Genomic DNA, 22,606 nt, shown 5'->3' on the forward strand with positions numbered 1-22,606 from the left:
GTGATTTCACACAAATGGTATTTGAACTTGTCCTAGAGCTTTAATTTTACTTTTTTGGACTGAAACAAAAAGAGCATAGAACACGTTCTCAGGTTCTTGTCATGAAACAAATAAATGAAAAAAATAAGAAATAAAACTATCACGCAGAAATGATTAAATGTAAAAAAAATAATAAAAATAAAAGGTTTCCACCGAAAACCACCAGTCTGACAGTCACACAGCTGCCTGTGGAATGAAGTCTTAGATGCATGCTAACATCCAATCGTTGACAATGAATGTCGGGGTGAGACAGATGGAGGAGGAAGAAAGGAGAGGAGGGGGGGGAAGATAAGAAGAGAAGCAGCAGAGATGTGGTTGTCTGGGGATTGATCCCTTCAAGACACACTAAGTTTCTCCTCAGAGATTGAAGACAAGAAGGAGGAAGGCGGCAAAAAGAGAATGACTTATGAGGACGGTACACTTGAAAGAGAAACGTCAACACTTAGATGGTAAAGAGTGAGGGAGCACAAATGCAAGAAGAGATAGAACATACAGTATAGGGCAGCAGAGGTCAAAGAAGCAGGAACATGGCTTCATTAGCCACTAGTTATTTCATTTGGCAGTAGGTTGAGGGGGAAAAAAAGGGAGAATGTGTCATATAGAGATCAATAAGAGAAAATGAAGCAGCAACCAAGCAATCAAAATGCTTTACAGGTCAGTAACAGTTCAAAGATTAAATCCTGAAAACCCTAAATCTGAATTATTTTACAGAACTTTGATCTTTGTCCTAGTAATTTGGATAAAAAACTTTATATTCATATAGAAGTAATGACAGAACTGGAAAACTGGCTTTTATATTTTAAAAAGGTGGGAGGCTGGTCTGGGTTTTCCTAAACACACACATACAAGCATTTGAGTGTATGTACTCATGAACATACACGTACTCACTTTACAGTAAATATGTATTCTGGCACACAATGTAGTTTCTGTTACGCTTCAAGCTGTGGAAAGTGAAAAATCGCTAATCTTTTTTTAAAACACAAGCTGCTGAACATGAAATCGACAGTTAGATGACGTGTACTAAAGTCCCCGTCTCCTTGTCCACACTCACCACATGTGCTGGTACTTGCTCCATCTTGGCGGCAGGTGTGCCGGGTCTCGGGTAGAACTGGTTGATGAAAAGACTGGGAAATCGGTAGCATTTCACCAGGTCCACCGTCTCTTGGAAGTCTTCATCCGTCTCACCAGGAAAACCACAGATAATATCCGTAGCAATGGTTATACCTGGGACCCTGAGGAAGACATACAAAGAGAGAGAGACACATTTATAATACATACTATCCACAGGACGACATTACCATACCATAACCAACATTCGGTAATGATTGGTGTGTCAGATTCACATCAAATCAGGGCCAAAGATCACAAATGTGATATTTTTCCACACATGTTCTGGTTAACTTCTTGTGAGGAAACGTCCAGCCTCTCCCGTTGACCTTGTCAGGATAAGAGTTCATATGAAAACTCAATATCACCACCATGAGAAAATGATCATGAAGCCACTCTGGTTCTGCACCCATTCGATCCATTTTGTCAATGGCTCATGGTAATGTTGTGCTTCACCGCATAAAATATGTTCTCTTTCGTTCATTCATAATTCAATCGATGCGCGAGTATGGATATCAACATTCTACAGCCCCAGAGGACTCTCTGGAAAACAACTAATAATGAATATGATAAGCAAAAACAACATGCATCCTGAATTTCATTCTGACATTTACTAACCTTGAAGTTTCTGACTCATTTTCCCATTGTTGCCGTCGAAAAACTACACGAAGCAGTCCAGCATAACAGAAAGTTAAAGTCTTTCCCTACTGACTCATTCAGCCAATCAAAACCTGATTAGCAACCTCTGCTGCCAATCGTTACCCATTGATTATTGACCTGCAGGCTCGTTGGCTTAATTGTGGCCAGTGGGGTTTGGGAGTTAATGCATTGATTTGTTTTTTGCGTATTTTGTTGATATTGACAGGACTTGGAAGAAAAATAAAACATGCTTCTCTGCACATTTGATGATACCATTGAAATGTATGATGTTTTGACATGGTGCCATACATTCTCAGGGATCAGTTTTAATTCCAACATCATTTTTAGTGGAGTAAGTAGCACATCAGAAGAAAACAGCAATATGAGACTGAGGTTGGTGTCGAAATAAATGGATATAAAAGAAAATCTTTCTCAGTTCAAGATTCCTCACAAAGCTCTAGATGCAGTGGAAAAAAAGGGAAAACTAATATAATGTTTAATATAATGTACAATTTGTTACATTTCCATCCATCTCATACGAGAAGCCAGGACTTACTTCGCAACCGGCTGACTTTTTTTTCTTTTAATCAATTTTGAAAAATCTTTTGGATGGAATGGAAGCAGAGGTCAACACTGGCTGAGAAAACTAACATTCACAGGCAATTGTCTCATCTCTGACGCTGAAACATCTTGTATATTTGATCTTACAGCTGAATACATGGCTGCAGAAAAGATCAAACACAAAGACGGCAGTGATGTAATGAGACATAATATGTTTAAATTAAAAACTGCCTGTTGAAAATCCATGAGAAAAAAGCCAAATAGGACGAGAGCCAAACGGACAGAGACATGCATCACAGACCAATATAGAGACAGCTTAACAAAGACATCGGAAAAGAGAGGCAAAAGACACTTTCTCTCTACAATCGACAACATGATGCATCTTTAATCACATTAACTTCCTGCCTCTGCAACCCTGTGATAACCTTTGACCTATTGATGAGTTTCAATTGGCTGATAGCCATTAATATTAACCAATAGCCTGCAGGCACAGGCATCCTTGACCTCTAACATCTGCTTGACCACTACCCTATGGAAAAGTAAAACTCCATAAATTAAAAATTAAAAATCAAAGCATGAAATAGTAAAAAGGCTAAATAAATGTCCTCAAGCGGTGGCTCTAGTCCTCTCTATTCAAGTTAAATTGCATGTTTTTTTTAATCCTTTACTTTGGTTGGTAAACAAAGTGCTGTTTGCAGCCTAAAGGGTGCAACAGTAATTAATCAACTAACATAATGAGAATGGAAAGCTATCGTTTATGTTCTTGGCACCAAGGTTTCCGCGGTGTCGGTCTGTAGCTCCAGTGCATTTGTCTCACACAGTTTCATAGATGAGCAAATGTTGTCCACGTAAAGCGGTAAAATAAACTTTGAATTAATTCAAGTCATTATTGTTATTTAATTCTTTTATCATAACAGTATAAAATGTCTATAATGCACTCGCTTTGGGCAGTTTTAGGGACCGTTAATAGTAAATACAATTGGAAATGTAAACAAACAAGCACATCACACTGTGTGCACCCATCATATTTCTCTTTGACTGACAAACAAGCCTGTTTTAAAGAGAGTGGGCTAACTGCGTGTGGTGTGTTGCCACTGTAAAACATCAAGCATATCTTAAACAAACACATACAACAAAACAAAATAAATTAAAACAAACAGTTATCTACCTAATAAACAGAGGCCGGCAGGCAGAGTAAACCAAAAAACAGTGACAGAGCAAGATTAAACTCTTCAGTGTGCGGAGAGGAGATAAACAGACAGAGCAAAACAGGATCTATCAAATGAGACATTATCTGGAAGTCAGGTCTAGAGGAGGACTCGCCATCAATAAATATTGATTTGAGAATTATATCAGAGAGCATTCTACACCAAAAACAATGAATTAAAAGGAAAAATCACAGTTTTGTCAAATAAACAAAGGATGTACACTGTGTATAGTTTTAACATGTGATTCAATATTTAATATTTATTGATTTGGGAAACATAAATCTCCAAACCATCTACCCAAACAGCATTTTCAAATGCAACCAAACTGTTTATGGGGAAAAGAACCCCATTTAATTAAATCTGTTTTAATGGAACATGAACTCATTTCCTGTGAACGTACTTCATTCACGGGGGAAAAAAGGAGAAGAATGGAATTTTATCAACAGCTAGCAGTCTCTGACCTCATGGCTGCTGTTACACCTCCTGTCACTGCTTCAGAATATGAAGACAGTAGAGGAGAACCTAAAGCCCTTAAATAACAGAGATAAGACGTGTTTGTGTGTTTGGGTCCCATCATTTTCCCTCCTGCTCCGTGAAGCCAAAGAGATCACATCCCTGCCTCCATGACCCACCGTGTGCTACCAGTCTGAGTTAGCATTTACACAGGGAAAATATGTCCACAGGAGACTGGAGTCATTTAATTAAAACTCAAGATAAGTTCACAGTCAGTCCCCCCCATCTGCCTCAATAGGCTAAATTAAGCTTGATAAAACATGCCATTGTCTATGGCATATTTATTATCAACTCTTTGTTTACTGGGGCCTTGAAAAGTCCATCCATGTGTGTATGTTTCCATACACACACACACGCCATCCTTCTTATCATATATTCAAAAGATGTGTGTGTGTGTGTGTGTGTACGCAAGCGTGTTTGCACAACAAATGCCTGTGAGAGGCCCCCGTGATAAGATGAAGACGAGACCACTGGGACGGACGAGCCCTGAAAATAACAACAGCACGGAACAAACAAATGAGCGCGGCATGGAGGTGTAGAGAGGAAGGCGATGGGTGGAGGAATGGGAGGATGAATGTGGAAGACAGACAATCTGTGAAGGTAAATATTTACCTATTCATCTGTTGGAAAGAGACCGCGCTACCCATCTGTGCCGCAGTGTGCACGCTGTGAGTGTGCGCGCTCTCTGAAATGATAATGCGCGGCACACTGGGGCCGCTGTAGCGTAGGAGTCGGACAGTGAGCGGTGACTGAGAGAGGGAGAGGGGGAGAGACATGTTGACTGGGAAAGATGAGTTAAGGATGGGAAAAGTAATGTGCCATCAGGGGATTTTGTTGTCAAAATGTAGATAGTTTTGAAACCTGCAGTTTTGTGGAAACTAAAATCACATTAACATGTAACCTGGTGGCTTTATTATAATGTGATAGCTATGGCAGAACATTTGGGTTCAGTTTTGGTCACGCAATTATTTGCGTTCCCACTGTCGAACCCTTCTGTCAGGGTACCGAGCACAGTGGTCGGGCTCCTACAGGGTGGAGTTAAACACACTGCAGTTCAGTGACTGGTTAACAGAGAATCATCATGACAAACAAAGCGTGTCATCTTATGTGATAAACAGCCAAAAGCCAGGGAGAAAGAACACGTAATGATGGATGTCCTCCATTGTTGCCCTTTGTTTTACTGTGCAGCGCTCTTCTTCTTCTTCTTCTTCTTCGATGTGGAATTCATTGGCGAGCTACGCAGCGCCACACAGTGTGACGTCACGTTACTTAAGTAGCTACATAATTTACATATCCGGCCCGCAAACCACATGGTGGAAACATAAGGCAGAGCAGGGTTGCAGCGTTCCAAACCACAACGCGGTGAGCTGGACTGCACTGAATCGCTTGGTGGAAATGAGGCTTCGGAGAAAGAACAGCAGGCGGAATGAGTGTGTAATTCTAAGACGACATGAGTTCGAAGAGACCAGAAACACAACATAATGTGCAAAAATAAAGAGAAAAAAAAAGGAAAAAGCAAATCAGATATAGTCAGTACTTGTGTGAGGACAAGCAGTAGGATTTAAGACATAGGCTTGAACCCGAAACATCTGGTCTGTAATAAATAGATGTTTCTGGGATCAAAAACTGATGTGTGGAGTTATTTTTGCACACACACCAAACTGGACACTCTAAATCGACAGTAGGTGCGAGTGTGAGAGTGGATGGTCGTTTGTCTCTATGTGATGGACTGGCGACCTGTCCAGGGTGTAACCACTCGTTCACCCTATGTCAGCTGGGATTGGCACCAGCACACCCCCCACAACCCTCATGTGGAGGATAAAAGTGGTAGAAGATGGATGGATGATCGCACACACACACCAATTAATGATAGTGGATCTGACCTTGTTGTGTGTGTGTTAACAGTGGTGAACACACACACAAGCCAGGGACCGGAGCAGTTGGCAGCACTTATCTGCACCCGGGGAGCAATGGGGGATTGGGTGCCTTGCTCAGGGGCACCCCAGCTCTTGACCCTTCCCGGGATTTGAACCCGGCGGCCTTCCAGTTACAAACCCAATTCCTTTCATCTTGGCCATGGGCTGTCCCATGAGTAGGAACCGGATGGAGAGACCCAAACTTTCTACTTCCTTTTTTTGTCATTTTGTCAATCCCTGCCCAGCATCCAGTTTTTTATTAAAATTGGATGTGCATGCCTTTGAACACTGACATACAGTAGATGTGTTTGACCACTCCAACAAGACGTTACACCATCTTATTGACCTACAAGTCTACAATCTATGATCTACAATCTACTTAAGACTGCTCATTTACAAACTCAACTCTTTTTTTACCCAGTGAGTCTTTTCAGTCATTTCTAAAACAAAAAGGCAGTTATAAAATAACAAGACTAAAAGCACATTTTTTTTTTATGATCAAATACACTTTCCTCTGTGAGGTATACGGCACCAAAAAAGTGGCTTCTGCAAAAAGCCATGGTATATTTCTTCAAAATGCTGTCAACCTGTCATCCGTTACTGGGTCAAGCTTGAAACAGTGTTTGTGAAAAGTGAAGTTGAACAATCGGATTCCACATACAGTCTCTCTCTTGCGAAGTGAACTTGACCCTTAATCGTCTGCGGGAAAGGAAAACACATCTGCCATCACATTGACTTGTTTACCTTGTCAAATTCTTCTCCAACATAAAGGCTACAGAGCCACAGTTTTTAAAGGTCATGAGTACCTTTGTTTTCACTGGTGTACGGAGATTAAAGCTCTTTTGAAGATGTGATCAAAACCTCAGAGACGCAGAGTTGTCACATGTCATATGCTTATGCCTAAAATATATTTAATGGGAAATTATCAGTGAGGCTCAGGGAAGAGTTTTCAGTTGCGTTATGTTATCCGGGTCACTTCTTTCGTCATTTCTCATCTTGAGTCATATTAGTGTTGCTTGTTTTTCAGCTTGGCTTGTTTAGATGTTTCACCCTCTTTACTTCATCACTACACATTTGCGTACGTGGGGTTGGGTACTGAACTTGGTACTTTTGATGCTACCAAGGATGCATTTCAGCTGCAGAGCTGCTCTAGTGTTTCTGTTATATTTTATCTGCATAGTTTTGATAGATGATAAAATATACTTTGTACACCAAATACTTTTTTGTATGTAACTACAGTAAAGACCAGGACGCATCAGTATGACGTTATGTCTCTCTTGCAAATATTTCACTCTAAAAATTAAAATGAAAATTAAGGTAACTGAAATGCCAGATTGCGTTTATTTTAAAATGGGAATCCGACATGTTGCGTTTGTGAACGGTAAATAAGCAAGAGGTCTGTGAGTGCTGTGTTTGTGCACAGAATTGTTTGATTATTTTTTCTCATGCAGAAGTGTTTACGTTTAAATTCTGAAAAAAAGTGTTGTCGCGAACTCAGCGTTATTCACCCACTGTGTAGAAATTAAATATGATCAATTATATCACACCAGGTAATATGAAATTAATGTCACTGGTTTTAAAGATCAAGGTAAGGAGATCTGAGTGATTGAGTGGAGAAAAAAAAAAAAAAAAAAGAGACCAGATCTGCTCCGATATGATGCTTCAGATTGGGATTGGGACATCCAGAATTCAAACTATGTCAAATGTTGGTACATGAAGAGAACAATGTAGCACAGCCACAGAGAATCATGAACTGCTTTACCTCTTAACTGCAAGCTACAGCACAGCTTGGGGCTGCAAGCGAAAAAAATCCAAGCTCCAGACAGGTTATCTCATTTGTATCTGACCCAAACTGGAGCACAACACAGTTCATATAAGCTGCGCTGAGCTTCCCCCGATGCCCAGCACGGTCACTGCCTGTTTGGCCCGATTACAGGCGTGTGCAGCACAGGGAGACAAAGTTGAGCACAATTAAATCATAGAGTTAATAATCACGCAGAATATAGTCCGTGCAGAGATGACTTTAGCTGATCTGCCAGGATCTGTATTCCCTTCCCTTCTTATCCTTTCTAAATAAATGATTATTGTGCAAACTGACAAAATGAATAACACCGTGCGCACAACGTACAAAAAAACAATTCTGTCCTTAAAGGAGAAAGAGAAGGAACCAACAAGGGGAAGAAAGGGGGACTCTTGTGAGGAGTGTGAGTAATCACTCAGGCACTTAAGTGTTTGATTTAACGGTGGCAGCTGGAGGTAATGGCACTGTCATGTAGCAGCTCAATTTACAGGGACAGAAAGAGAGAAAGTGGTCTGCTTGGTTATCACTCACTTTCTTCACCCACTTCCACCATCAAGGATGAAGGAGGGCACTGTCAGAAGTGGTTGAGAGGGTGCCATGCGACTGGCCAGATAACAGCGGGGATTCAGCCAGATTAAAGCTGAACAACCAAACAATGGTTTCCAATTTGCCTCTAATGCAAACTTCAAAGGCTGTAAAATGACTCTGGATACTTAGGTGACAGGTACCATGAGCTTAAAAACAGATTACATCGGAGTAATCTGAGTTGAATAGAGCTAATGCTGTCACCAAACTCGATTTTTTTGTGTGCACAATGCAGAGTCTGGAAAGTTTCAAGTTCAACTTCTTAGGAAGTTTCATGAAACCAGTGATTTCAAGAATATAAAATTGGCCCGATTTTCTTTTTTAAAAAACACTATATGATAGTTTTAATGGAAAAAAACTGATGTGAAAAGTGAGCAGTTTTATATCCATGTAGATTGTATGCTAAGAATGAATAAATCAAGACAATTTAGTCGCTGTATTCTGGATTTTGTATTGTGGACTGACTTCATAAATGACTAAAGGTATAAGTAGAACAAAAAAACTGAGTGCAGTATGCTTGAGAGCAGGGAGGTGACAGACAAATGGTTGGTGAAGAGATAGAGGGTATGAGACAGGTGATGGTTTCAGTCGGCGTGCAAAGAGTTGTCAAACTGTCAGGAAGATTTTCCTGAGCCTCAATCCTTCGCTCACTCTTTCCTCAAATCCTTGATTTCTCTGTCTATCCTCTGGGTGTCAAAAGTGAACTGTGGACGGATTTCTTTTTTTTTTTTTTCTGAAAAACACACACAGGAACAAACATACTAACAGGCCCTGCTGCTTTAAAGGCTTTATCTTCCACATGAGGGCCGCAGGGAGCTGGACCCAAACCCCAGGTCACCAGTCCATCACAGGAACAAACATTCACTCTCACACTCACACCTATGGTTAATTTAAGGTGTCCAATTAACCTCTGCATGTTTTTGGACTGTGGGGGGAAACCAGAGTACACACGGAGAAAACCCTTGTGCAACCCTTGTTACCACCCTGTCAGCGAGGACAGGATTTGGCATATGTACTTCTCATTATCGTAACTCCTGCACCATTTGCAATATCTAGGAAATTCAAAAACTATGGGCAATCTGTCCAGGGTGCAACCCCACCATTTGCCCTAAGTGTATAGGATAAAGAGGTAGAAGAAGGAGGGATGGATACCAGAAAGCAGAAAAATAGAGCTTTGCAGCCATTTACTTGTACATTGAACATTTTTTGACACAGCCATAAATTCAGACTAAATCCACTTTACTGGTACTTTAATATTTTTCATACATTGTTCAGGGGGTATATATTGTGCTTATTTCCAGCTCTCTAAATTTGTATGCTTTCAAATTCAAACACTTAAAAAGTCCTTATTTGTGACAGACCGCCTCGTCTACAGTCCCTCCGTTGAAGCTTTAACTGAAACAAATTAAGCGTCTTTTTTCAGCTAAATTTCTGTAAACTAAACTAAGCTAATGAAACTAAATTCATGTTGAAATGAGTGTTTAAATCCAATCAGCAAATAGGAGTTGCAACACAAACATTTGCAACGTGCCCATTAACTTTTTTTCATGTGCTTTAGTTTGAAACGAGCTCCTCTCATGAGTGTAACATTTCCCACAGAATTAATCCAATCTATGGTGAAGTGATTAAAGACTGAAGGAGTAGTTCTCGTTATTACGTGCAGCTCACGGGTTCGCACACAGCTGCAGCTGAAGCATGTGGACGTACAGTGTGACAATGGGGCTTAACACAATGTTAGAGAGATTTCTGATGTTATTATGAGATATGTGTGCAAGTGTGAGATGTTTTTCATTTATTATGACAAAGGAGGAGATGCTGGGCTGCCACATTGTGGAAAATTAATTAGAAACACTGGCTGAGTGCAGTCTGATGCCTGATATGTCCACACATAACTTTTATAAATTTAATGGAAATGTCATCCAACGCTGTAATATTATGTACAGCGCATTCACAAGGAATTTGGATGCTTTCGGTTTTTCACAGTTACTCTCCCCTCATTAATCTACACTCACTTCCCCAATCAGGAAAATGTAAAATTAGAAAATATCCACATTAATGTAAATGCATTATTTGATATGACACTAGAGATTCCAGTCATGTTGTAAATTAACAGCCACATATGGTCTCAAATAGGCTATTATTATTATTATTATTATTATTATTATTATTATTACTACATATCATCACCATTATTATTGTTACGCTATAATTAAAGTTGATATCAGCGTATTTTTTTTATCAACGATCTCTGCAGCTGCCTGTATAAATGACATTGCAGTTCTATAAACATGTCATCAGAACTGTCTTGTCTAAACTTATAACTTCATACAAGTGCTGTACATCTTTCTTCTGTCTCTGCCTCATCTCCCTCTTGTCCTTTCTCTCCTCCCATTTTTCCTTTCACCCCAACCGGTCGAGGCAGATCGGTCTGGTTCTGTCAGAGATTTGTTCCTGTTAAAAGGGAGGTTTTTTTTGTCTTCTTTCCACTGATGCCTAGTATTCGCTCATTGTGTGACACGTACGCTGTGATTCGGTGCAATACCAATAAAAAGAATTCATAAATAAGACGATGTGTACATCAGGGCAAAAGCCACAAGGTCAAAGGAATTCCTTTATCAAGGTTGAGATCAGCTACAAAAAAAATCTGCTGTATTAAAGGTTCTAAAGAGCAAAGGCTGCAACATAAGGACAGAAAATCGAAAGAGTCATTATCTTTTTTTTTTTTTCTTGAATGCACTATATGTGATAGAGAAAAAGACAAAAACACAAGAGGTTCTTTTTAACGTGCTGGCGAAGTCACTGGTCTACTAAGTGAATACCGAGTCATTCGTCTCCGAGATGCAAAATAACCTCTGTCTCTCAGTGAAGCAGGTCATTTGTAAAGATGGAGGTGGCTGCCGTGGAATGAATGGAGAGCCAAGTAAATAATGATCCCACTGGAGTCATCAGTAAACTTTATCATTTAATGAAACAGCCTGAACACACTAGAGCAGAACTGCAGTTCAATTTAACACCCACACACACACACACACAGTAACACACGCAGACACACACACACACTTCATTAGCCATGGAGAAGGGTAAAAAGAACACACACATGCACATTTCATTAGTCAGAGGGAGGAGTAATAAGAGCGTGCACGCACAATCACGCACACAGACAGAGAGAGAGAGAGAGAGAGGGGCGCGACACTCATGACTGTCTAGCCAAGCGTTAAATGGACCATCTCTTTGCACTTTATTTCAATTTAATCCAACCTTTACTGACATACGCACAGCATATGATTGATCATTCCATCCTGATGCCCTGAGCTGACCAGCACAGATATGGATACCATCAAAGCTCCAGATAAATGCAGGACATAAAAGCCCTTACCTTAATCAAATGAATGGTGAGCCTGGTGTAAAGTGTAAGCTTTTCCATGCCGCTCACCCAGTTATAGTGGGGAAGATTCTTCATCGCGTACACTGCGGGAATGAGTGATGACACACATCTTTTCTTTATGTTCTCTATGACGATTTAAGGGACCAGGAGTGTGACTTTAGCAATAATGAAGACACGTCTGTGTTACTGTATACTAGTGTAAACAGACCAGCGTACCGACGACAGAATAACAAATACTGGGGCTCACATGCAGAGGCTGCTTCTCCAGCAGATAAAACAGACTTTATTTATATCGCTATTTTCATATAAATAAACACACACACAGTCCCCCTACTGCAGCCTCACCACCTGATTGCCAAAAACACAGACACACACACACACACACGCACACGCACACACACACACACACACACACACACACACACACACAAACACCAAAACAGTAAGACAATGTCAACATGCAAAAGACAAAACTGTCTCTTTTGCAGGAAACATCGTTATCAATGAAAAATCACTACGGTCAGGTAACTAAAGTAACTAAATACTGTAAGATTACAAATAAAAGGTCGGGTACTGTAATAAAAGTAAATACTTAAGTCGCTTAAAATATGCAAGGAGATTAAAATACTAAAAGAGACAAATAATTATTTAAGAAAAAACAAAAACCAAAACAGTAAAAACTCACAGGGAAAAAGAGAAGTAGGATGGAATAAAAACAGAGAAGGTTTACGGATAAATAAATAAAATAATGTGGTTTGTTTTGTTTTTTTTAATCAAAAGCCAGACTAAAAATGAAGGTCTTGAGTTTACTTTAAAAAACATGAGCGTTCTTTGATGCCCTTGCTAACAACAACAAAAATGTTTTTTTGAATTCCAAGTTTGTTCACAACCGATGAAAATCAATTACAAATTAGGAAATGTCACTTTTTGATAATTTTACCAACACTTTGTACGTCAATAACATTTCTACTTCAGTGTGTACTTCATTTCTTTTAACCAGCACAGCAAACACTTTTTTAAGTATATATAAAAAATAAAAAGCTGATTAAAGCGATAATTAAACAGTCTCTGACTCTCTTGAGTTGAACTGTCAAACACACATGAAAAGTGCTATTTCTTTTACCTCCCACATCTAAAAGCCTCAGGTTACATGTTTTCATATAAAGCCTGTAATTGTAGCTGAACTGAAATGGTAGAGAGAGAGAGAGTTTAATAACTCATCACTGCTTAATATTACTGAACTTCCACGCGCCCTATTAAGGTGGAAACTTTCCTTCCAATGTCGTCTGTTTATAGTTGACAGTAATCTAGAAGCACGTATAAACACACACATGAGGTAACAGAGCAGAACTTGAAGAGAGGCGTCCCTCACAAACAAAATTAGAAAAAAGGGCAAACCAATTATACTTTGTCAACAGGGAGTGAAACTGTGTGGTTGAATAAGCTTTCAAAAAGGTGTGTTGAGTCAAACACTGAGCCAGGGAAATATGATATAAGAGAGAGAGAGAGACGGTGAGTCAGACAGTGACTGTGCAGCTGGATCTTCCAGTATCAGTTGACCTTGTGTGTACTCATGTGAGAACATTGGGAGAGGGAGCGAGCACAGGGGAAGTTAGCACTTTGCTGCCTTGTTACTTGAACTTCAACACTGTTAACTTGGGGGAGGTTGTTTTCATGTTCACATTGCACCGTAACCAGGGTATCTGCACATTGTTTTTTTAGAACCAATTGTATGACTTTTAAAAGCTTTTCAAAAAGGAAGAATTCAGACTATTTGCTGGGGGGAAAAAGAAATGGAGTTTCAGAATAATTACATCAAATCAAAGTTTGCCGCTTCAGACAGAATACCCTTGTATTTCATTTTCTGAACTACCATATACAGGCCAGTGATGAATGAGAAGTGGAGACCGAAGACACCATTGCCACACCATACTCCCGAGCTTGAAGTTTTAGCGACAAAGTTCACATCGTGCCTCATCCATCCACGGTATTTGTCCTCTTTCCTTAAATTTACATTTACACTCGTCTTCATTTCCTTTCCCCGCCTCAGCTCTCAAGCCTAAACTGTCTTCTTCTACGTTTAAATGAAGGTCATGGTCACAGCGACAAACGGCGCGTGCAAATACATAACTATGTCCACGTGTCGGGATATTAAATACAGGTAAAATAAAACATTAAACTTGAATGTTAAACATTAAAATTCCAGACTTTTTAAGACTTTATAAGACCTTGAATATCAATAATTCAATGTATGACATTTTAAGAGTTTTCAAGGATCCGCGGGGACCCTGACCGTGACACACGACTGTAATCCAGTGATGCGTCTCCTGTGAAGGTGCTGGTGGCTAAATCTACTCTCAGAGAGTGTGTATGTGCACGAGTGAAACCATCACCTGAACACTGGCCCTTTATTGACATGGATGGTTACTATCCGTAAATTTTTATGATAATAATAATAATAATAATAATACTGGGTAAAAGTGTATCGCCAATTTTTATACTCCAAGGCAGAACAATCTTACTGAACAATATGAAAAACAAACAGTTCTGATATGGTTATAAAATTCTGTGTACATTCCCATACTTTAGTACAAATAAGATTACCGTAATCTGAGTAAATATAAGAAAAACAAATACGACGATATCGTTTGAACAAGTGAGGAAACTCAAACATAACCTCAGTCCTTCAGCGACGCAGATAACATTAAAGCTCATGAGTCAAACCCACATCCAAAGCATTAAAAAAGCAAATTATACACAACAGTCAGTTAGTTAAGGAAACGATTAATATTAAATGACAGCTTCTGTGATGTACGACTAACTTCGTCTCCGTCTGACTTGGAGTCATTTAAACAAAGTGATTACGCAGGAGACGGCACAGTGAATATTAAACCACTATGGCTGCTCAGTTCCGAATGGGGTCAAACTATTATGATGTGATGAGAGGAAAAAGAACACATTGTTCATTCTCAGGCTGTTTTTGGCACCTGCTCTTTGTGACCACTGGGAAGTTGAGAGTTTCAGTTCTGTTTTCAACATGTTTTGATGATGCAAACGGACACGAGCTCACGCACAAACACGCGACTGTCTTGTCTCCATTTCTGTCTAAATGTACGCACTGTGGTCTGAGAGGTCGACAGAAAATGAACACTAAATTAAGAAAACAAGTGTGTCTGCGCATGTGTGTGTGTTTTTTTTGTGGTGTGGGGAGGAAATAAGAAATAATCCAGGGGAAGTATCAATAAGACAAGGATGTGTTTGGAACTGCCAAGAGTCATTATCCACAAAGTGTTTCTCTCCGTCTGAAGTGCACGCACGCACGCACACACACACACACACGCACACACACACACTGTTGGTTTCAGCTTGTTGTGAGGTCAATGACTCATTTTCTTCTCCTTTACTGTTGTTTAAACTGAGCAGACTAAAAACACAAGGCTCATGACACACACAGACAGGTATGTGGACAGGAAGGCTCCTTCTCCTTTCTGCCCTTCTCACCTTCCTGGATTGAATCTCTTCTATCGCCTAAATAAATAAACCACAAGGAAAAACAAAAGCTAGCACAGTAAAAAATAAACTAAATCTATCTGTGTTAAGTTAATATAAACCAAAGGGTGGGAATTACATACCCATAATTATATGTATCCAGTCTACCATCTTTATGAAGCCTATAATTGTAGTGAATTACAAGCTCAGACTATTCCATACAATGAAAGGGTTATAAAACACGAATAATGGAACTGTGTGAAAAACTGTGTGAGATTTGTTTCAAGGGGAGATTCAAAAGTAAAGATTTGTGACATCCTGCTTGTTGTCATGGAGACACAAGAAGTGAGTTGAGATGGCTACAGAGGTTGCGAGATCAGCTAACATAAGCAAAATGATATGGGAAAATAAGTGAGTGGTAAACATAAACTTGTTTTTCCTGTCTCCTGTCTTTCATGTTATCCTGCGTTAAAGGTTTTCTACGTCTTGACTGAAACCGTTTAACTGCCTGAAATGTGCTATGTAAATAAAATGTGACTGCACTCTGTATCCGCTGTGTTTTCTCTATTTATGGCCTGAGATCGAACATATAGATATCTATGTCCATGATAGAACATACAGTATGTCTAGGTCACACAATTAAAGCTTTCTTAATGAATATTTGTGACACATATATGTCCTCAGACACTTGTCACTTAAATTGGTGGATTCAGGTTTCCAAGTTGACAACAGTGGTGGCATAGACTGGTGAAATGAATAAGCAAAACAAGGAGGTGAACTGAAATTGACCTGCTTAACGATGGTACAAAGTAAGTCAGATGTTCCTCGGCCCTGCTATGACTACACCGTGTTGTTGTACATTTACATTCAATCCATGTGATTAAAGGTTTAAGATAAAAGAACACACAGGAACTAGTGTTGCTTCATTTACTTTCCTCGCTGAATCATCAGCTGGAGGGAAAAGGAGACGAGAAAAGGAGGCGTGCAATGTTGACAAGTCGCGCCACTGTGGCAGGTTATCGCGGCAAACCTGTCTTACACGCTGCTCTCTTCCCGCCTCTCTTGCCCTCGCTCACCCCCCCAAACAGACACACACACACACACACACACACACACACACAAACACACTGACACCTGCCTTAAAGGAGCTGCCGCCCCACCGACTATTCTGGTGAAACATTAGCCCTGGCTGATACCTTAAACCCTTAAGTGTGTGTGTGCGTGTGTGTGTGTGTGTGTGTGTGTGTGTGTACACCAATGAAACTGTGTCTTCAACAACAAACAGAGCGAAACATTGACTCCACAATGGGTAGTCACGCTACTGATGCGTGGGTCCTGCCGTTACCCAGGGAGGTTTGATATAACCAAAGTCATTCCTCGTGACTAACAGAAATGACTAATATGTGTGCACACACACAGACACACAATAAATGTCCTGGGGACGTTTATTTGGCGGGAAACATGAGCGGCTGAGACAGACAGAGAGGTTATCATCAGAAACACTATATCAACAGTCGCAGCGTCACGCTGTCGGCACCACACGAAAGGTGTCTTTAATGCCAGGGAGCTTAAGCAATCAAGTCCCAACTGTTGGAAGACTGAAAACCAAATACCCATTATAACTTCTTTAGGACCAAGTCTCTGTGAAAACAACTTCTAATGAAATAAAATCATTCACTTCAAGTTTAACGAGATCACAATTATTAAAAAAAAAAAAAAACAAAGACGGCACCACTGACAGGTTGTTAATGTGGAACTATGCTAAACGAAGCACGTGCCCGATTCTCCTGGTCACAACAGAATTACCTTTGAGTGATACAACCTTAATTATAATTCATTTAATCAAGCTTTCGAGCTGTTTGTACACGGCGGAAAAAAATGCAGCTCATTTGCTGCGATTCAAATCCGTCTCCTGTGTTTTTTTCACTACAGCTATGTAAGCATTTATAAGGACACAGGCCACAGGACAGAGAAACCAAGCAATGACATGATATTCACTGGAATACATCATTACTTAAATTTTGCCATGTGGGAATGTAAGACAAGGGTAATTTAAATCTCTTTTGTCACTTTTGTTTAGATCAAGGGCTCACTAGTTAGGTAAATGACTGTTAGTGTTGTAATGTGATGACATGTGTTGTTCGGGTCACGTAATAAAAACAATTCCATCAACAGCCAGACTTCACCCCTGTGATTTGTGAATATAAGGTATGAAAATTAACTCCATGAGAGACCAGCTGTCTCTTTAAAAATGTGCAAATTAATACAACAACTATTGACCTCAATGGGCAAGTAATTTGAAGGCAAAATAAGAATTAAAAACAGAACTATGATTTTGTTTGTACATAACTTTTCACTCATACCTAACCCAAATGTCTTTATATCTTAATAATCTGTCTCTGTTTAGTATTTGTGAACAGCAATTACATAAGGCCCTGTCAAGCAATACTATCAGACTGAACTGAGGGTGTGTATACAGTTGCAGAGCAGGGGCGGGTGGGGACAAGAATGCTGTACATTTCTGATTTAAGCAGTAGAATTCACTTCGGAATCTTTTCTCTGTGTTTTCAGTCATAGACCAAACTGTTTGAAGCCGTCTTACTTTACTCGCGCAATGTTGTTGCTGGCGCTCCAATATTTAAACACTGCTATGCTGAGAAATTCAGACAGAGTCGTGTGGAGCCGAGTTTGAAGACGGAATAATAATCAAATGCTCAAGTGAAGTGAAATGGTCCTTGGTCATTTTCCTAGAGTCACTGTATCAGTCAACTGATCAGTCAGACAGATTAAACATCTGTTGATCTGTCCAAATCTGGAGGTTGTGGAGGAACCACAACTTTAAACTATAAGTGTCAGTGCTTTAAATATTGTGTTATTGTCATTTGATTGTGCTTCCAAAATAAACAGGAAATTTTATATATAAATAAATAAAAAATGCATAAAAAAAGTAACATATACATAGCTGACATGCATATTTCCTATTTCAAGTGTTTCATCATTGGCCCCAGTAGTTGAGGGAATATCAGTCCTATATTATGGCAAACTAAGACACAATTGTGGAGAATACTGTGAATACTATGACAGGTTTTTCTCCATAGATCATGTCATAAAGACTATACTTTGTTACGTGATATTAATTAACAGAAGCAGGGAGAAAAGAGTGAAAAACATGTCGTCTATGTTAGCAAACGAGAACAAATTAACCATTTTATTAAAATAATTATGCCACTGATTGTTAGAATTGTGCGTGGCATGAAACAATCAGTTATAAGCGCTTGACGAAATTAGTTATATCGTTCAAAGGAGGAAATTAAGTTACGTTTTTGTCAGTGGCAAAGCCTGAGAGCAAAATGTAACAGAAAAATCGAATCACAAATTATATTTAAAAAAAAACATAATTTACCTAGAAGCAAAGGCAAATAAAACATAACCGAGGACGCTGAATTAAAAAAAAACATATATGCAAAAGTCAATAATGTTGACCTGAGTTCAACTGAATCAATCATAACCACAGCGTTACGTGTCTTTGTTGTGTTTTTGATTGTTCTCCAGCTAATCAAGGATGTAAAAATAACCTTAAGAAACACATGTTTTATTTATTGTTTTCCAGCAGTTCACCTCCATGCTTCAAAGAGGGTCAGAAAAGCCCTGATTTGCAATTAGATTTCCTTATTGTGAATGAGCTTTCAGTGACTGGAGATTGCGGCGGTCAACCATCAAGAGACCTTTAAAGTTGATCCATGTGTTTTACTGTGGAACAAATCAAATTGTTCCAACAAGCGCTTGTATGGTCATAAGTGTGAGAAATGACTTGTTTTCTCTTTTCTCCCGAGAGTGCAATATTGGAGTCACTGCTGGATAAATTGCATACATATATATATATGGTATATAAACTTAATTAGTGTGACATAGATTGGTTTTACTTTCCACTTATGGAAACATGCAGCCCAGTTCATCAGAAATCCACAAGGATTTGTTTGAAACTACAATCTATCTTGGTTGTTTGGACAAAATATTTGTACATTTCATTTTTGATATGCCAATTAATTAATATCTTATCAAAACTACTACATTTACACCTTGTGAAGACGGCAGTGTAGGCTGCAACTAACGAGTATTTTTATAATCGATTATTCTGTCGGTTATTTTCTCGATTACTCCAGTAAATAAAAACGTTGAGAAATCCTGGAAATTAAGATGTTCTTGAATTTCTTCTTTTGTCCACAAACCATGATTTATTGCTTATATGGAGTGGAAAAAACTGAAAATAATCATATTTAAGAAGCTGAAAATTAAGAAAACTTCAATGTCAAATAGAAAATGAGTTGACGATTAATTCAGTAATCGATTAATAATCCTTGCAGCCCTACTACAGTGTAAAGCTACAGCCACAGTGGTATATGTTATTTTTCATTTTTAGAATTGCATTCAATCTGCTAGGTTTCTATGCTATACTTGGACTGAGCTGCTAAAACACACTCCCACCCTCCACGTGGACCCCCTTTACAATCTGCCGTACGTAATAAAAGCTTAAGAATGTTTAAAATAACTTTCAAAAGATGCAAAACCTACAGAAAGACACATAGACTGTGTTTTTTTTTTCCTTTTTAAATGAACTTGGTGTCAGTCCAAAGAAAATAGTGTTGCCATTTCTCGTTTGCAATATTTCCTGCAAACAAGTGAACAACTACAGCTACACAATCTGCTTCGCCTTTTTGTGAACACATGACTTAACTCGGCCGAAAGTTGTGCCGTCTGTTTGTGGATAAAACGGAAAAGGCAAACAGACAGAAGAAGACAAAGTGAAACAATTTTAAAGTTCAGACTGTGGTTTAAGACTCTCAGCCATGAAAGATGTCAAGGAGGGAGGTCTGATGTCTCTGTGTGTCTCTGTGTGTCTGCAGGTAACGCTGATAAGAAAGGCCAGAGGGGCTTGACCCCTTGTGACCTGTGCAGTGTCAGTGGCATGAGGTGGTTCAGTAAAAGGAATACATTTGTCTCCTGCTGTGTGTGTGTGTGTGTGTGTGTGTGTGTGTGTGTGTCAGTTAGATAAGACCTGACCTACACATTCCTACACAAGGTTTCTACCCGTCTCATCATTTCAGGTGAAATTATACTGCTATCGTATGGACTAATTGTGGGAAACTATGTATTAACAATCACCTGTGAGGCTCAATCACTATGACAAACTGACAGTTTCCCCATCAACCTTGAGTTGTTCAGGTTATTATAAATAATACAGTAAAATAGTCATATGTGAAAACTCTTCACACAGATCACATAATGCCTCTTTTTTTTTTCCAAAGTGAAGAACAAAGAAATGTATAAATGTGCAACATGATTTAAGAAAAGAACAGAGCAACAGCAGAGGTTCAGTGAAGGAAACAAATGGCAGAATGTGTAGTAGAAGTAGTAAAAATATAAAAATAATAACGTCTTTCTTAGAGGTCAACTGATATGGGTTTTTCCGTGGCCAATATTTAGTCACTTGCCAGACAGAGAGCCAGGGATCGAAAGTAAGACCTTTCAGTTTAAATGAAAAAAATAAATTAAATAAATGATAGTCGCGCTTGCACACAGTAGAACCCAGCAACATTTATGTCTGTTTCTAGTCTGAAGAAACCCACTTAATTGATCACCTCTTGTCTTTCTAGTACCTACTTAATGTTCAAGGATAAACACAAAGGATAATGCATTTACTTGCAATTAATAATTATTAGGTTTTTAACAACACATTTATACATGTGCTTTTAAAGTGGGGGGCAGCGGTTATGATAACAACACATACAAGGCATGACACTGACACTACTGCTCATTTCACAAGTTTCTGAAAGGCCAAAGTGTCCACTCAAAAATAATGTAATAGACAACAGTGTATGTTTATTTTTCACACACACACACACACAGAGTGTGTACACCCTTACTCTTTCCTGCACACACAGCCACACTAACTCATACAGTGGCTGTGTTTTTTGGCTTGCCTCAAGCCCTGGACTCGATCCCAGACTCCAAACTGTAACTCAGCCATGACTGCAGCAGCCAAGTGGATCAAGGATCCCTGGAAGTGCACTGGCACTGGTTTGACACAACCAACCAGCATCACATGTGTATTTGAACATGTGACTTTAAGTAAGAAAAGCCAGAAACTGAGTAACTACACAAACTTTTACAAAGAAACTTAAGAAAAAAAAAAAGAGAGGAGCCAGGCGGATTATGTAAACAAAATCTTGTGACATGGTACCATGAGTGTGTGTGTGTGTGTGTGTGTGTGGATGTTTCCCATGTCCATTTACCACAGAGTGTGAGCGGATCAGTGTCACCGAGTTTGAATTTCTATTGAAAACAACTGGAGGAGAACAGGAGAACGCCACTCCACTTAACAATTATCTAAAAGCAATGCAGAGTACAAACACCAGAGACAGAGAGAGAGAGAGAATTGATTTACTTTACTTTGACAACACAATAACCTGTAACTTTAAAAGATGTATTACCTGGATATGAATATGATTTATCTGAGAACAACGGTGTCATGTGATCTAAAAGCGGATGGAAGTGAATCTATATTTATGGTGTACTATATTTAATTAAAAAAAACAAAAAAAACAAAGAGATTATCATAACAATGCTTAAATATACTGTGCCATTGCTAGGGTGTACACACACACACACACACACACACACACACACACACACACACACACACACTCACATTACATGGTGACATTACTTCACTGGTTATATCAACAGGGAAAACCCTGACCATGCAGTGGTTGTAGTGCTTATATGGTAAATATAGGGTGCCATACAAACACACAGTAATCAAAATCAATGTTAGACTTTATTCAATTATTACTACCTAACTGTACTGAAAATATGAAATGACCATACTGAATGCTACTATGCTATAGTGTGGTGTCATGTGGTTTACTGTAGTGAGTATATCGTCAGTCACCGCCCCACCCACCCACACGGGGCGCAGACGCGTGTAAGAGAGAGAGGGAGCGAGTGGAGGGGCGGGGAGATGAATGAACTGAATGATATAATGATTTTGATGTTTTTTAAATTGTGTTGGGGAGAAAAAAAACAGAATCAATTTGTGATGGTGTGTGTGTTGATTCTGCTGCCACCCATTGATCAACATATGGGAAACTCTGGAAATGTGATAAATGTTTAAAAAAAAAATGTAGTTGCACTCCAATCATCAGGTCATACAATAATAACTTAAGATTGATGGTAGAATTTTGATTTTTTTTTTTTGGAAATGTTAAGAGCCAAAGAACAACAAAATTGTCTCTTTCGAGAATAAAGTCATAATATTACGGGAATAAAGTCGCAATCTTATGAGAATAAAGTCATAATATTA

The 22,606-nt window shown here is 39.1% G+C and overlaps 1 protein-coding gene across 1 annotated transcript in view; it reads right to left on the minus strand.

The window, feature by feature from the left end:
• The window catches only part of cdkal1 (CDK5 regulatory subunit associated protein 1-like 1), a 211,355-nt gene that overhangs the window by 59,329 nt on the left and 129,420 nt on the right, over positions 1 to 22,606 (minus strand). Inside the window, exon 11 of the mRNA XM_058648452.1 lies at positions 1,091 to 1,271. Coding sequence (XP_058504435.1) covers positions 1,091 to 1,271 — 181 coding nt within the window. The remainder of the gene's footprint in view (positions 1 to 1,090; positions 1,272 to 22,606) is intronic.

Source organism: Solea solea, chromosome 13 (assembly GCF_958295425.1).
Source record: "Solea solea chromosome 13, fSolSol10.1, whole genome shotgun sequence".
Lineage (NCBI taxonomy): Eukaryota > Metazoa > Chordata > Actinopteri > Pleuronectiformes > Soleidae > Solea > Solea solea.